Source organism: Lithobates pipiens, unplaced genomic scaffold (genome assembly GCF_037356315.1).
Source record: "Lithobates pipiens isolate NorthernLeopardFrog02 unplaced genomic scaffold, aLitPip1_a1.2 Scaffold_8, whole genome shotgun sequence".
Taxonomy (NCBI): domain Eukaryota; kingdom Metazoa; phylum Chordata; class Amphibia; order Anura; family Ranidae; genus Lithobates; species Lithobates pipiens.
In genome coordinates, this window is record NW_027507903.1 from 667,638,388 (window position 1) to 667,654,323 (window position 15,936).

General features: G+C 55.0%; 1 protein-coding gene across 2 annotated transcripts in view; it reads left to right on the top strand.

The window, feature by feature from the left end:
- The first annotated feature begins 1,748 nt into the window (after positions 1–1,748).
- Positions 1,749–15,936, top strand: part of LOC143961906 (sentrin-specific protease 3-like) — a 47,945-nt gene continuing 33,757 nt past the window's right edge. Inside the window, exons 1-4 of one of the 2 annotated variants that reach the window (XM_077471239.1) lie at positions 1,749–1,898; positions 10,174–10,591; positions 10,677–10,871; positions 14,941–15,052. In XM_077471239.1, coding sequence (XP_077327365.1) covers positions 10,183–10,591; positions 10,677–10,871; positions 14,941–15,052 — 716 coding nt within the window. In that variant the 5' untranslated portion in view covers positions 1,749–1,898; positions 10,174–10,182. Of the gene's footprint in view, positions 1,933–10,173; positions 10,592–10,676; positions 10,872–14,940; positions 15,053–15,936 lie in introns of both variants that reach the window. The other variant, XM_077471240.1, reaches the window with a different exon arrangement.

Sequence of the window (15,936 nt, forward strand, 5' to 3'; positions counted from 1 at the left end):
TGCGCGATGACGTGTACAGCACGTACGACGGGACTAGAAATAGGACGTCCAATACTCAGCAATGCAACCTTCCGCCGTGTAAATCCTTTCTGAGCATGCGCCATACTTAGTCCGTCCAACTAGCCTACTCACGAGCGGACTGTCCGCTGAAACCAAAGTTGGACGGACTGTATTACGGAAATTCCGAAAGACTTAGTCCGCCAGACTGTCCGCTGAAAAAGTCCGCTGAAGCCCACACACGAGCGGACTGTCCGCTGAAATGTGTTTCAGCGGACTAAGTTGGACAGACAGTCCGCCCGTGTGTACGCGGCTTTAGAATTACTGTAGCGATGGTGGCCTAGTAGTCTTTTCTGGAGGATAAAAATTAGACTTGTCATCCATATTACTAACAGCAAAAAGTCACAGGCCCAGGATTATATCACAGTGTCTCTGGTTACCAAGGTGATAGGACATGGACGCCATTTTTGACTCTTGGAAATACTGTGGCGACAGCGGCCTTGTAAGGTGTTCTGTGGTGGATAAAAACGGGAATGGTTGTTTGACGTTATTAATAGGGAAAGGCCACAAGGCCAGGATTTTATCCCAGTGTCTCTGGTTACCATGGTGACAGAACATGGACGCCTTTTTGTGTTCTTGAAATAACTGTGGCGACAGCGGGCCAGTAATGTATTCTATGGCGGATAAAAATTGTATTTGTGGTGGATGTTACTAATAGCAAAAGGTCACAGGGCCAGGATTATATTGCAGTGTATCTGGTTACTATGGTGACAGAACATGGATGCCATTTTGCAGTCTTGGAATTACTGTGGTGACAGCGGCCTTGTAAGGTGTTCTGTGGCGGGTAAAAACTAGAATGTTTATCGATGTTATTAACAAGGGAAGGCCGCAAGCCCGGGATTTTATCCCAGTGTCTTTGGTTACCATGGTGACAGAACATGGACACCATTTTGTGTTTTTGGAATTACCATAGCGACAGCGGTCTAGTAATGTATTCTGTGGTGGATAAAAATTGTATTTGTGGTCGATGTTACTAATAGCAAAAGGTCGCAGACCCAGGATTATAAAGCAGCGTCTCTGGTTACCATGGTGACAGAACATGGACACCATTTTGTGTTTTTGAAAATACCATGGCGACAGCGGCCTAGTGAGGTATTTTGTGGCGGAAAATATTGCACTTGTTAATGTTACTAATAGCAAAAGGTCACAGGCCATGGAATTATATTGCAGGACTGCTTGGTACACTGGCGTGAATTTAGCAGTGACGCTCTGGGGGTTGGGTCGAGAGGAAAGGTTATAAATGGTGGGGCACTTGGTGATTGTGGCTCAGCCTGGAGCACTGCCCTGTCCTGTGAAGGGGGTTCAGTTGAGGTTGGAGCCGAGTTCAGGTGGAGCACCTGGAGGACAGAGAACAATGAGCACGTGCTGCCAGGTTTCTGGGTGTACCAAGATGGCGGCCGCGCCTTCACCTATATAGGCCTCCGATGCTCTCCGGAGCTTCTTCCGCCTCACGCAGGGAAGATATATCGCGGTAAGAGTCCGCTCCCGCTACGGCCGACCGAAAATACCGGAAAATGTTGACTTTTGGCCGCCCTGAACCGAGAGGAGGGTGTCGGCGGGTGTACAAAGATGGCCGCCGTCCTGTGGAGCACCAAGATGGCGGGAGGATCGCTTCCTGGATACTCGGCTGAGCGGCGGCGCGGGAGTCCCAAGGTGGCGGCGCTTCCGGCGTGGGAGGAGGCGTTACCATAGTGACCCGCTCCGTCGGCCTGTCAGGGCCCTGACGTCATTTCCCCGCGACGCCCGCCACCGACGACGCCAGAGAGAGGAGAGCGCCGAGACCCGGAGCGCCGGGAGAGGGATGAGAGGAGGAGCCGCCGGCCTGACAGTACCGAGAGCCTGTGCGGGAGAGTTCGAGACACCCCCTCCCCCATTGTGTGTGCACCGCCTTACCCTCTCCCCCCCAGCATATATCCTGTGTACCCCTCCCCCACCCCGTGTGTACCCCTCTGTACTGCACCCCCTCCCCCCATTGTGTCTGACCTTCTGTACTGCACCCCTCCCCCATTGTGTGCACCCCTCCATACATGCTGAGCACCCCTCCCCCACATGTGTGCACCCCTACTATATACTGAGCACCCCTCCCCCACATGTGTGCACCCCCACTATATATACACAGAGCACCCTCCCCCACATGTGTGCACCCCCACTATATATACACAGCACCCCTCCCCCACATGTGTGCACCCCCACTATATATACACACACAGAGTACCCCCCCCCACATGTGTGCACCCCCACTATATATACACAGCACCCCTCCCCCACATGTGTGCACCCCCACTATATATACTGAGCACCCCTCCCCCCACGTGTGCACCCACTGTATATGCTGAGCACCCCTCCCCCCACATGTGTGCACCCCCACTATATATACACAGAGCACCCTCCCCCACATGTGTGCACCCCCACTATATATATATATATATATATATATATACACACACACACACACAGAGCACCCTCCCCCACGTGTGCACTCCCACTATATATACACACAGAGCACCCTCCCCCACGTGTGCACTCCCACTATATATACACACAGAGCACCCTCCCCCACGTGTGCACCCCCACTATATATACACACAGAGCACCCTCCCCCACGTGTGCACCCCCACTATATATACACAGAGCACCCTCCCCCACATGTGTGCACCCCCACTATATATACACACAGAGCACCCATCCCCCACATGTGTGCACCCCCACTATATATACACAGAGCACCCCTCCCCCATATGTGTGCACCCCACTATATATACACAGCACCCCTCCCCCACATGTGTGCACCCCACTATATATACACACAGAGAACCCCTCCCCCACATGTGTGCACCCCCACTATATATACACACAGAGCACCCATCCCCCACATGTGTGCACCCCCACTATATATACACAGAGCACCCCTCCCCCATATGTGTGCACCCCACTATATATACACAGCACCCCTCCCCCACATGTGTGCACCCCACTATATATACACACAGAGAACCCCTCCCCCACATGTGTGCACCCCCACTATATATACACAGAGCACCCCTTCCCCATGTGTGCACCCCCACTATATATACACAGAGCACCCTCCCCCACATGTGTGCACCCCACTATATATACACAGAGCACCCTCCCCCACATGTGTGCACCCCACTATATATACACACAGAGAACCCCTCCCCCACATGTGCACCCCCACTATATATACACAGAGCACCCCTCCCCCACATGTGTGCGCCCCCACTATATATACGCTGAGCACCCCTCCCCCATGTGTGCACCCCCACTATATATGCTGAGCACACCTCCCACTATATATACTGAGCACCCCTCCCCCACGTGTGTACCCCCACTATATATACTATGTACCCCCACTATATATACTATGCACCCCCACTATATACACACACTATGCACCCCTCCCCCACATGTGTGCACCCCCACTATATATACTGAGCACACCCCCACTATATAAATATATATATATTACTCCTCCGTGTGACATCCTGTGCACTCTCCACTATGCATAGTGCTCCCCCACTCCACCATATGCCCTCCCCCCACAGTGTATGTACCCCACCATACATACTGTGTACCCCACTATACAAATTTGTTACCCCCCCCTCCCCCCAATGTCACATCCTGTGCACCACCTTCCCCTCCCCCACTGTACAAATCTGTACCCCCGCTTCTGTGTGTGATAGCTTGTGCACCCCTCTATACTGCACCTCAGAGCATGCATACTGCACCCTCTCCCCCACTGTGTACCCCTGTATACTGCACCCTCTTCCCCACTGTGTGCCCCTGTACACTGCACCCCCTCCCCCACTGTGTGCCCCTGTACACTGCACCCCCTCCCCCACTGTGTGCCCCTGTATACTGCACCCTCTTCCCCACTGTGTACCCCTGTATACTGCACCCTCTTCCCCACTGTGTACCCCTGTATACTGCACCCTCTTCCCCACTGTGTACCCCTGTACACTGCACCCTCTCCCCCACTGTGTGCCCCTGTATACTGCACCCTCTTCCCCACTGTGTACCCCTGTATACTGCACCCTCTCCCCCACTGTGTGCCCCTGTACACTGCACCCTCTTCCCCACTGTGTACCCCTGTATACTGCACCCTCTCCCCCACTGTGTGCCCCTGTACACTGCACCCTCTCCCCCACTGTGTGCCCCTGTACACTGCACCCTCTCCCCCACTATGTACCCCTGTACACTGCACCCCCTCCCCCACTGTGTACCCCTGTACACTGCACCCCCTCCCCCACTGTGTACCCCTGTACACTGCACCCCCTCCCCCACTGTGTACCCCTGTACACTGCACCCCCTCCCCCACTGTGTACCCCTGTACACTGCACCCCTCCCCCACTGTGTACCCCTGTACACTGCACCCCCTCCCCCACTGTGTACCCCTGTACACTGCACCCCCTCCCCCACTGTGTGCCCCTGTACACTGCACCCTCTTCCCCACTGTGTACCCCTGTATACTGCACCCTCTTCCCCACTGTGTACCCCTGTATACTGCACCCTCTTCCCCACTGTGTACCCCTGTACACTGCACCCTCTCCCCCACTGTGTGCCCCTGTATACTGCACCCTCTTCCCCACTGTGTACCCCTGTACACTGCACCCTCTTCCCCACTGTGTACCCCTGTACACTGCACCCCCTCCCCCACTGTGTACCCCTGTACACTGCACCCCCTCCCCCACTGTGTACCCCTGTACACTGCACCCCCTCCCCCACTGTGTGCCCCTGTATACTGCACCCTCTTCCCCACTGTGTACCCCTGTACACTGCACCCTCTTCCCCACTGTGTGCCCCTGTACACTGCACCCTCTTCCTCACTGTGTGCCCCTGTACACTGCACCCTCTTCCCCACTGTGTACCCCTGTACACTGCACCCCCTCCCCCACTGTGTACCCCTGTACACTGCACCCCCTCCCCCACTGTGTACCCCTGTACACTGCACCCCCTCCCCCACTGTGTACCCCTGTACACTGCACCCCCTCCCCCACTGTGTACCCCTGTACACTGCACCCTCTTCCCCACTGTGTACCCCTGTACACTGCACCCTCTCCCCCACTGTGTGCCCCTGTACACTGCACCCTCTTCCCCACTGTGTACCCCTGTATACTGCACCCTCTCCCCCACTGTGTGCCCCTGTACACTGCACCCTCTCCCCCACTGTGTGCCCCTGTACACTGCACCCTCTCCCCCACTGTGTACCCCTGTACACTGCACCCCCTCCCCCACTGTGTACCCCTGTACACTGCACCCCCTCCCCCACTGTGTACCCCTGTACACTGCACCCCCTCCCCCACTGTGTACCCCTGTACACTGCACCCCCTCCCCCACTGTGTACCCCTGTACACTGCACCCCCTCCCCCACTGTGTACCCCTGTACACTGCACCCCCTCCCCCACTGTGTACCCCTGTACACTGCACCCCCTCCCCCACTGTGTGCCCCTGTACACTGCACCCCCTCCCCCACTGTGTGCCCCTGTATACTGCACCCTCTTCCCCACTGTGTACCCCTGTATACTGCACCCTCTTCCCCACTGTGTACCCCTGTACACTGCACCCTCTCCCCCACTGTGTGCCCCTGTATACTGCACCCTCTTCCCCACTGTGTGCCCCTGTACACTGCACCCTCTTCCCCACTGTGTGCCCCTGTACACTGCACCCTCTTCCCCACTGTGTGCCCCTGTACACTGCACCCTCTTCCTCACTGTGTGCCCCTGTATACTGCACCCTCTTCCCCACTGTGTACCCCTGTATACTGCACCCCCTCCCCCACTGTGTACCCCTGTACACTGCACCCCCTCCCCCACTGTGTACCCCTGTACACTGCACCCCCTCCCCCACTGTGTACCCCTGTACACTGCACCCCCTCCCCCACTGTGTACCCCTGTACACTGCACCCCCTCCCCCACTGTGTACCCCTGTACACTGCACCCCCTCCCCCACTGTGTACCCCTGTACACTGCACCCCCTCCCCCACTGTGTACCCCTGTATACTGCACCCCCTCTCCCACTGTGTACTCCTCTATACTGCACCCCCTTCCCCAATGTCTGCACCCCCAAATTTACACCTCTGCATGCCAATATACATATGTGTATTCCCCCCTCCCTCATACTGCACCCCCAATATTCATACTGCTCCCCTCCCCCCGTACTGCACCCTAGAGGTCGGCCGATATCTGGCCGGTTTTAATTCATCGCCATTGGCCGATTGTGCTGATAAAAAAAAAAAAGGCAGATTTAAAACTTCAGCGGGACTTGCAAATGACGTCTGTAATAGAAGTCACTGCAAGTTGTGTGAAGTCTTCCTGTGTCTCCTCTCTGAGCCCTTCCCAAGTCTGAGAGAAGAATCTACAGATACAAAGTTTCTTCTTCTTCAATGGGCTGAGCTCTGTGTGTGGAGGAGATCTCAGAATAACCGATGCTTACAAGTAAAAATCCTGTGTTTTCTGCTAGAAAATCACTTGGAACCCCCAAACATTATATATATTTTAGCAGAGACCCTAGGGAATAAAATAGCGGTTGTTGCAATATTTTATGTCACGCGGCATTTCCGCAGCGACCTTTCACACGCAATTTTTTTGGAAAAAATACATAAATGAATAAAAAAAAAAAAACAGTAAAGTTAGCTTTTTTTTTTTATCCAAAAGTTCGATACCCATTTTTGTGTATTTAATATTTAAGATATAGTTTTTTTTTTTTATTATTATTATTCTAAATTATACATACAAGTGAACTGATTGGAGGTTTGTTTTGTTTAATGTTTAAATGTAAGAAATTTTCCGTATCGCTTATTACTGAAGGCTGCTTTCACACTGGAGCAGGTGAAACGCAGCTAGTTTTAGCGGCGTTTTAACGTCATTTTAGCGTTAAATGCGCCACTGCAAATTGCAAAAGCGCCTGAAAAACACCTCAGTGTGAGAGGTGTCTGTTAGATTTTATGAGATGAAAGGGGGGGGGGGGGAATCGGTCTAACATATCGGCCCAAAAAAATCGTTGTCGTCTATCGGCCGCCGCAATTTGTAAATATCGGCCAGAGAAAAACCCATATCGGTCGACCTCTACTGCACCTCCCAAGTATAGGATGCCTGACCATCCCCCGCACTCCAAAATATCCACCTGTACCTGCACCCCAATATACTTTTCATATACTCACCCCCCCCCCCCCCCCCGATTGTACACAACCCCCCTTATGTTACTGTCTCTGCACCCCCCACCCATTATATTCTGTCACTGTACCCCTCCATTATATTCTGTCTATTACACTGTACCCCCCAATTATATTCTGTCTGTTACACTGTACCCCCACATCTGTCTGACACACTGTACCCCCCACATCTGTCTGTCACACTGTACCCCCCACATCTGTCTGTCACACTGTACCCCCCACATCTGTCTGACGCACTGTACCCCCCACATCTGTCTGACGCACTGTACCCCCCACATCTGTCTGACGCACTGTACCCCCCACATCTGTCTGTCGCACTGTACCCCCCCACATCTGTCTGTCGCACTGTACCCCCCCACATCTGTCTGTCGCACTGTACCCCCCCACATCTGTCTGTCGCACTGTACCCCCCCACATCTGTCTGTCGCACTGTACCCCCCCACATCTGTCTGTCGCACTGTACCCCCCCACATCTGTCTGTCGCACTGTACCCCCCCACATCTGTCTGTCGCACTGTACCCCCCCCACATCTGTCTGTCGCACTGTACCCCCCCACATCTGTCTGTCGCACTGTACCCCCCCACATCTGTCTGTCGCACTGTACCCCCCCACATCTGTCTGTCGCACTGTACCCCCCCACATCTGTCTGTCGCACTGTACCCCCCCACATCTGTCTGTCGCACTGTACCCCCCCACATCTGTCTGTCGCACTGTACCCCCCCACATCTGTCTGTCGCACTGTACCCCCCCACATCTGTCTGTCGCACTGTACCCCCCCACATCTGTCTGTCGCACTGTACCCCCCCACATCTGTCTGTCGCACTGTACCCCCCCCACATCTGTCTGTCGCACTGTACCCCCCCCACATCTGTCTGTCGCACTGTACCCCCCCCACATCTGTCTGTCGCACTGTACCCCCCCCACATCTGTCTGTCGCACTGTACCCCCCCACATCTGTCTGTCGCACTGTACCCCCCCACATCTGTCTGTCGCACTGTACCCCCCCACATCTGTCTGTCGCACTGTACCCCCCCACATCTGTCTGTCGCACTGTACCCCCCCACATCTGTCTGTCGCACTGTACCCCCCCACATCTGTCTGTCGCACTGTACCCCCCCACATCGGTCTGTCGCACTGTACCCCCCCACATCGGTCTGTCGCACTGTACCCCCCCACATCGGTCTGTCGCACTGTACCCCCCCACATCTGTCTGTCGCACTGTACCCTCAATGTTCCTTTGGGGCCGACTCATAAAGAAATGACGGTTGTACTTTATAAGCCTTTATGTACTCTGGGGGTGTATGGAGTGTAGATGGGGGGTGGGGAACACTGTTTTTTTTTTTCGTTTTGGATGAGTGGAGAGGGATTATAACCCCTGTCAGTTTTTATTGCTGTCTGTGCCCCCGTTGGGGAGATTCACCCTCCTCTACTTGTCCCGTTGAATATTATCATTGAAAGTAAAAATAAAAATCCCCAAATTTTGGGTTGTCCCCAGAACAGGATTAGAGGGGAAATCTTCCTATGGGGACACTAGTTCTGGTACTTCCCTCACTGTGGAGGGATTTCCTCTCACTTCCTGTTTGGCTGTGGGACAGGAAGTGACGGGAAATCCCCCCAATGGGACACGGATGGCAGGAAAAAAAATTTGCTCAAAAATGTTTTGTCTGTAGTTCTACCTTAAGGCGTTGTGATGTCTCACAAGCCCCCCCCCCCCCCCCCCCCCGCCAGTTGCCCTCCTGCGCTTGCCGAGATCTCTCGCCCTCACTGACCTTTCCCGCCCCCCCCCCCCACACTACGCTTGCCGACCTCTCCCGCACCCCTCCCCCTACTACGCTTGCCGACCTCTCCCGCACCCCTCCCCCTACTACGCTTGCCGACCTCTCCCGCACCCCTCCCCCTACTACGCTTGCCGACCTCTCCCGCACCCCTCCCCCTACTACGCTTGCCGACCTCTCCCGCACCCCTCCCCCTACTACGCTTGCCGACCTCTCCCGCACCCCTCCCCCTACTACGCTTGCCGACCTCTCCCGCACCCCTCCCCCTACTACGCTTGCCGACCTCTCCCGCACCCCTCCCCCTACTACGCTTGCCGACCTCTCCCGCACCCCTCCCCCTACTACGCTTGCCGACCTCTCCCGCACCCCTCCCCCTACTACGCTTGCCGACCTCTCCCGCACCCCTCCCCCTACTACGCTTGCCGACCTCTCCCGCACCCCTCCCCCTACTACGCTTGCCGACCTCTCCCGCACCCCTCCCCCTACTACGCTTGCCGACCTCTCCTGCACCCCCTCACTACGCTTGCCGACCTCTCCTGCACCCCCTCACTACGCTTGCCGACCTCTCCTGCACCCCCTCACTACGCTTGCCGACCTCTCCTGCACCCCCTCACTACGCTTGCCGACCTCTCCTGCACCCCCTCACTACGCTTGCCGACCTCTCCTGCACCCCCTCACTACGCTTGCCGACCTCTCCTGCACCCCCTCACTACGCTTGCCGACCTCTCCTGCACCCCCTCACTACGCTTGCCGACCTCTCCCGCCTTTGCTGCAAGATCCCCTCACCCACTCGCCGAGACCTCCCGCTCCCCGAGCTCTTGCCCTCTCCGCCCCCTCGCGCTACACTCGCTGGAGTCACCCGCACTACGAGCACCGAGGTCTCCCGCGCCCCCCACCCCGGCGATACACTCGCTACTTTCTCCTGCGTGTGTTCAGGAACATTACAAGCAGCGTACTGGTGGTGTGGGGACGTATGAACATTACAAGCAGTGTGTGTAGGGCAATGTTACACTGAGGGTCTAATATAATATTATCATCACATAAAAATCTCTTCGTTAGTGCAGGATTTGCCCCTCCCCCGATATGTTGGCTGTTGTGTGTGATTTGATGTTTTGTATGGGTAATCTGAATATCTTTTCTGTATCATTACAGATCGCCGCGATGAGGCACACCCCCGTCCAGCGCCATCTTCCCCCTTTCTCTAGCCACCTGGTGCCCCCGGGCAAACACAGCAAGCTCTTCCCGCTCAAGGAGGACAATGGCTGGGAGGAGGAGGAAGAGGAGGAGCCTCAGTTCCGCAAAGCATGCCGGCAGCCTCCCAGACAGCGGAAGGGGCGGAGGGTGCGGCTGCGCGTCTTACGCTCCCTGTACCGCCGCCTCTACAACCGGACAGTTGCACTGCCCTTCTACTGGAAACTTTGGGGTGTGGGGGGGAGGAGGAGGCGGGCAGGGAGCCGAAGAAGAGAAGGAGGCGGGGGGAGTGTGGGGGTGGAACTGGGGAAGGCTCAACACAGATTTGCAAGGGAGGAAGAGTCGCTGGCCAATCATATAGCGGAGGCGGAGGAGACGGGTAAGTGGCGGATCGCCCTGATGATCTTGGTGCACACTTCCCAGAATCCACCCCACCCCTCACCTCGGATTGGTTTCTTCCTCAGGTCCTACTCACGGGATCCCCAACGGCTTTTCTCCACTACCAGCAGAACCCGAAAACATCCTCATCACCAACGTCTACAGTATCAACAATGAAGACGGCCTGGCTCCAAACGGGCCCCACCAACAAGAAGACTTCACTCCGCCTCTAGAGAAGGAGGTCCCAGCCTTGACTGAAGAGCACGTGGCCTGCGTACAAAGTAAGACACCCCCTTGTCTGCAGAGGTGCCATGGTTTTGGGGTACCCTGGGAGGGGGGGGGGTGGGGGTGGGGGTATCGAGCAGTCAAAAGAATATATGCAGAGCCATGCTTGATCATGGTAAAGGCCATTGGTTTCTACTGCTGTCAATCAAACGCAGCGACCAATGGTCAAGTCCCGCCATCTGTGTCAATAGATGGCAAGGTTCGGGAGCGAGCCCGGGCGAGTTCCTCCATAAAGCATTCGAGGCATTTGAGGGGAGGAGCCAGGAGCGCCAGCAGGGGGAACTAAAAAAGGAGGATTGGGGCAATTCCATTTCACTTGAAATCAAGTAGGGCTTGTATTTCGTGGTGGATTCGCCGCGAGATCACTTTTATCGGTGGAGGGAGAGGGGGCCCCCCCTCCCGCCGCGATCCGGTGCCCTCCGCCACTTACCTGAACCGCCTGCGGAGGCAATCGCGTCCTTGTCTTGGCTAGGTATGGAGATGAGTGAGGGCCACCTGTCTCTATACCATTGCAGAAGTGACGTCAAAACATCACTTCCACCCATAGCTCTTAAAGGCACTTTTTTTTTTTTATGTCATTCTGAAAACGGTGTTCAAACCACATGTGAGGTATCGCCGCGATCGGTAGAGCGAGAGACATAATTCCAGTCCTAGACCTCCTCTGTAACGCAAAACGTGCAATTTTTTTAAATGTCGCCTATGGAGATTTTTAAGGATAAACGTTTGTTACCATTCCGCGAGCGGGCGCAGTTTTGAAGTGTGACATGTTGAGTATCAATTTACTTGGCGTAACTTCATCTTTCACAATATAAAAAAAATTGGACTAACTTTACTGTTATTTTTTAATACAAAAAAGTTTATTTAAAAAAAAAAAGTGCGCTTGTAAGAGCGCTGCGCAAATACGGTGTGACAGAAAGTATTGCAATGACCGGCATTTTATTCTCTCGGGTGTTAGAAAAAAAAAAAGTATGTTTGGGGTCCTAAAAAATTTTCTAGCAAAAAAAAAAAAGTTTTTAAGAGGCCCGGTCTTTAAGTGGTTAACATTACTCTGAAATCTATGCCTTTGTGTCCTCCTGAAAAATATTGCACTTCCTGGCATGTGCGGGTGCCTTGGCACTTTTCGCCTCTGACTTCTAGTCTCAGGAGATTTGGTGAAGCCACTGTTGTGCTGCTCGCCATTTTCCCTGTGCCGTTTTTATTTTTTATTTTTTTTTCACCGCTGTTTTCACTAAACTGCTTTCCCACTGGTTTTCCCTGTGCTGCTCCACTGTTTTCCTGCTTTTTTCCCCTGTGCCGCCTGCCACTTTCCCGCCCTTTTTCCCCTGTGCCGCCTGCCGCTTTCCCGCCCTTTTTCCCCTGTGCCGCCTGCCGCTTTCCCGCCCTTTTTACCCCGGCGCCGCTTTCCCGCCCTTTTTACCCCGTGCCGTTCGCTTTTTTGCCGCTGGTTTTCCCTGTGCTGCTCCACTGTTTTCCTGCTTTTTTCCCCTGTGCCGCCTGCCACTTTCCCGCCCTTTTTCCCCTGTGCCGCCTGCCGCTTTCCCGCCCTTTTTCCCCTGTGCCGCCTGCCGCTTTCCCGCCCTTTTTACCCCGGCGCCGCTTTCCCGCCCTTTTTACCCCGTGCCGTTCGCTTTTTTGCCGCTGGTTTTCCCTGTGCTGTGCCACTGTTTTCCTGCTTTTTTTTCCCCTGTGCCGCCTGCCGCTTTCCCACCCTTTTTCCCTGTGCCGCTTTCCCGCCCTTTTTCCCTGTGCCGCTTTCCCGCCCTTTTTCCCTGTGCCGCTTTCCCGCCCTTTTTCCCTGTGCCGCCTGCCGCTTTCCCACCCTTTTTCCCTGTGCCGCTTTCCCGCCCTTTTTCCCTGTGCCGCATGCCGCTTTTACCGCCCTTTTTACCCCGTGCCGTTCGCTTTTTTGCCGCTGGTTTTCCCTGTGCTGTGCCACTGTTTTCCTGCTTTTTTTTCCCCTGTGCCGCCCCCGCTTTCCCGCCCTTTTTCCCTGTGCCGCTTTCCCGCCCTTTTTCCCTGTGCCGCTTTCCCGCCCTTTTTCCCTGTGCCGCTTTCCCGCCCTTTTTCCTGTGCCGCCTGCCGCTTTCCCTCCCTTTTTTATCCCGGCGCCGCTTTCCCGCTCTTTTTCCCTGTGCCGCCTGCCGCTTTCCCGCCCTTTTTACCCCGCGCGCCGCTTTCCCGCCCTTTTTACCCCGCGCGCCGCTTTCCCGCCCTTTTTACCCCGCGCGCCGCTTTCCCGCCCTTTTTACCCCGCGCACCGCTTTCCCGCCCTTTTTACCCCGCGCGCCGCTTTCCCGCCCTTTTTACCCCGCGCGCCGCTTTCCCGCCCTTTTTACCCCGCGCGCCGCTTTCCCGCCCTTTTTACCCCGCGCGCCGCTTTCCCGCCCTTTTTACCCCGCGCGCCGCTTTCCCGCCCTTTTCCCTGTGCCGTTCGCTTTTTTGCCGCTGGTTTTCCCTGTGCCGTTCGCTTTTTTGCCGCTGGTTTTCCCTGTGCTGCTCCACTGTTTCCCTGTTTTTTTTTTTCCCCTGTGCCGCCTGCCGCTTTCCCACCCTTTTTCCCTGTGCCGCTTTCCCATCCCCGCTTTCCCGTCCTTTTTCCCGGTGCCGCTTTCCCGCCCTTTTTCCCGGTGCCGCCTGCCACTTTCCCGCCCTTTTTCCCTGTGCCACTTACCCGCGCTTTTTCCCGGGTGCCGCTTTCCCGCCCTTTTTTCCTGTGCCGCATGCCGCTTTTACCGCCCCCGCTTTCCCGCCCTTTTTCCCTGTGCCGCCTTCCCGGCCTTTTTCCCTGTGCCGCCTGCCGCTTTCCCGCCCTTTTTCCCGGTGCCGCTTTCCCGTCCTTTTTCCCTGTGCCGTTCGCTTTTTTTTCCCGCTGGTTTTCCCTATGATGCTCCACTGTTTTCCTGCTTTTTCCCCCTGTGCCGTCTGCCGCTTTCCCGCCCTTTTTCCTAGCGCCGCCTGCCGCTTTCCTGCCCTTTTCCCCTGAGCCGCATGCCGCTTTCCCGGCACCGCTTTCCTGCCCATTTTTCCGGCGCCGCTTTCCCGCCATTTTCCCTGTGCTGTTCGCTTTTTTCCTGCTGTTTTCACTATACTGCTTCCCCCTGTGCTGCTCCACTGTTTTCCCGCCCTTGTTCCCCTGAGGGCCGGTTCACACTGCGGGCGATGCGAGGCGACACGACTTGCCTCGCCGCGATCTGACAAGTCGCCCCCGTTCTGTACAATGGAACCGTTCTGAGAGGAGCGACTCGAGTCGCTCCGACTCAGAAAAAAGGTTCCTGTACTACTTTTGGGCGACCTCGGGGCGACTTGCATTGACTTCTATACAGAAGTCATTTGCAAGTCGCCGCGAGGCAAGTCGGTGTCGCCTCGCATCGCCCGCAGTGTGAACCGGCCCTGACGCTTTCCTGCCCTTGTTCCCTGTGACGCTTTCCCGCCCTTGTTCCCTGTGACGCTTTCCCGCCCTTGTTCCCTGTGACGCTTTCCCGCCCTTGTTCCCTGTGACGCTTTCCCGCCCTTGTTCCCTGTGACGCTTTCCCGCCCTTGTTCCCTGTGACGCTTTCCCGCCCTTGTTCCCTGTGACGCTTTCCCGCCCTTGTTCCCTGTGACGCTTTCCCGCCCTTGTTCCCTGTGACGCTTTCCCGCCCTTGTTCCCTGTGACGCTTTCCCGCCCTTGTTCCCTGTGACGCTTTCCCTTTTCCCCTGGCGATGCAATGATCTCTATGATCTTTGGAGGTCAGAAGCGACATCAGGGCGTCACTTGCGGCTCTGGTAGATGTAAACATAACCAGTTCCAGGGTAGAAGAGAGATCTGGAGTCTTATAGGCTCCAGATGTCTCCATAGAGAGACATGTTAGGTATCTATTAAGCGGCGTAACATCTTTTATATTTTACTAATAAAATTGGGTTATATATTGTGCATGAAGTGTTTGTTTTGTTTTTTCCCTAACACATAAATATATAGTTTTGAGGATTCTGAGTAATTCACCTTCTAAAAAAAATGAGGAGAATTCAGATGGTGGCTTTCCCATCACTGTCCATGTAAATGACGGCTGCTGCTCTTCCCGGCAGGTATTCTGGACCAGTTCCTCCAAACGTACGGCAGTTTGATTCCGCTGGGGACAGATGAAGTCTTGGAGAAGCTGGAAGACGTGTTCCAACAGCCATTTAACACACCAACAAGGTATTACTGCTGCCTGATTGTGGGGGGATGGGAGGGGCTTTCCATGACAAGTTAGAATAATTCAATAGCAATGTTGATCGCTGCGCTACCCTTGAAGGTGTCCCATTGATATAAACATTTTATATTGTTGATTTTTATCACTGTATTGCTGCTGCTAAATCCTTTTTATTTTTTTATTTATTTTTTGATATGGAAAGTTATGTCAAACTGATAGAAAACCCTTTAAAATGGTTCCAGCAAAAAACGCTCTCTGCCGGCTTCTCTCTGGATTATTGCAGGGCTCGACAAATTCCAGGAGCCAGGTTGCCATGGCAACTAGAGAATGCGTCCTCGCGCCTGGGCTCTTGTCAACCCATTCCTGTCGGAGGTGGCACTGTGTGCGCTCTCTCCGCCTCCTCCCCTGCGCACGCTCTCTTCTCCATCTCCTTTTGCACTTGATGTCATCGGTTGCTAGGGCCGCCGATGTCCTAGCAACCAATGGTGCTTTAGTCGCTGTGTGTGTGCACATAGGATTCCTGTTGGCTGTGCAGGAATCTTTGGGTGATCCGCTTGCATCCAGATTGGTCAAGTAGTCGGCACCGCTTTGTTCTTTCATTGGCTGTAGAGGCGACAGGGTGGGCGGCACATCGAATGGCTAGGGAACGAGCTGCACTTCGATTGGCTCATGGACCGGAGCCGCACTGCATGTTTTAAGGAAGACGTGGCCGCTGCTTTACCCAGAGCCCAAGAGGGAGCAGAAAGGAAGGCACGCCCACCGCCACCCGGACAGCCGTTAACATGATCTTTCACCAACACCCAGTGTGAGAAACTGAGCACAACTCCGGCATCACCCCGGGGCATATATATTGCGTGTTACTGAATACCACAGAGGCTGAAAGACATTG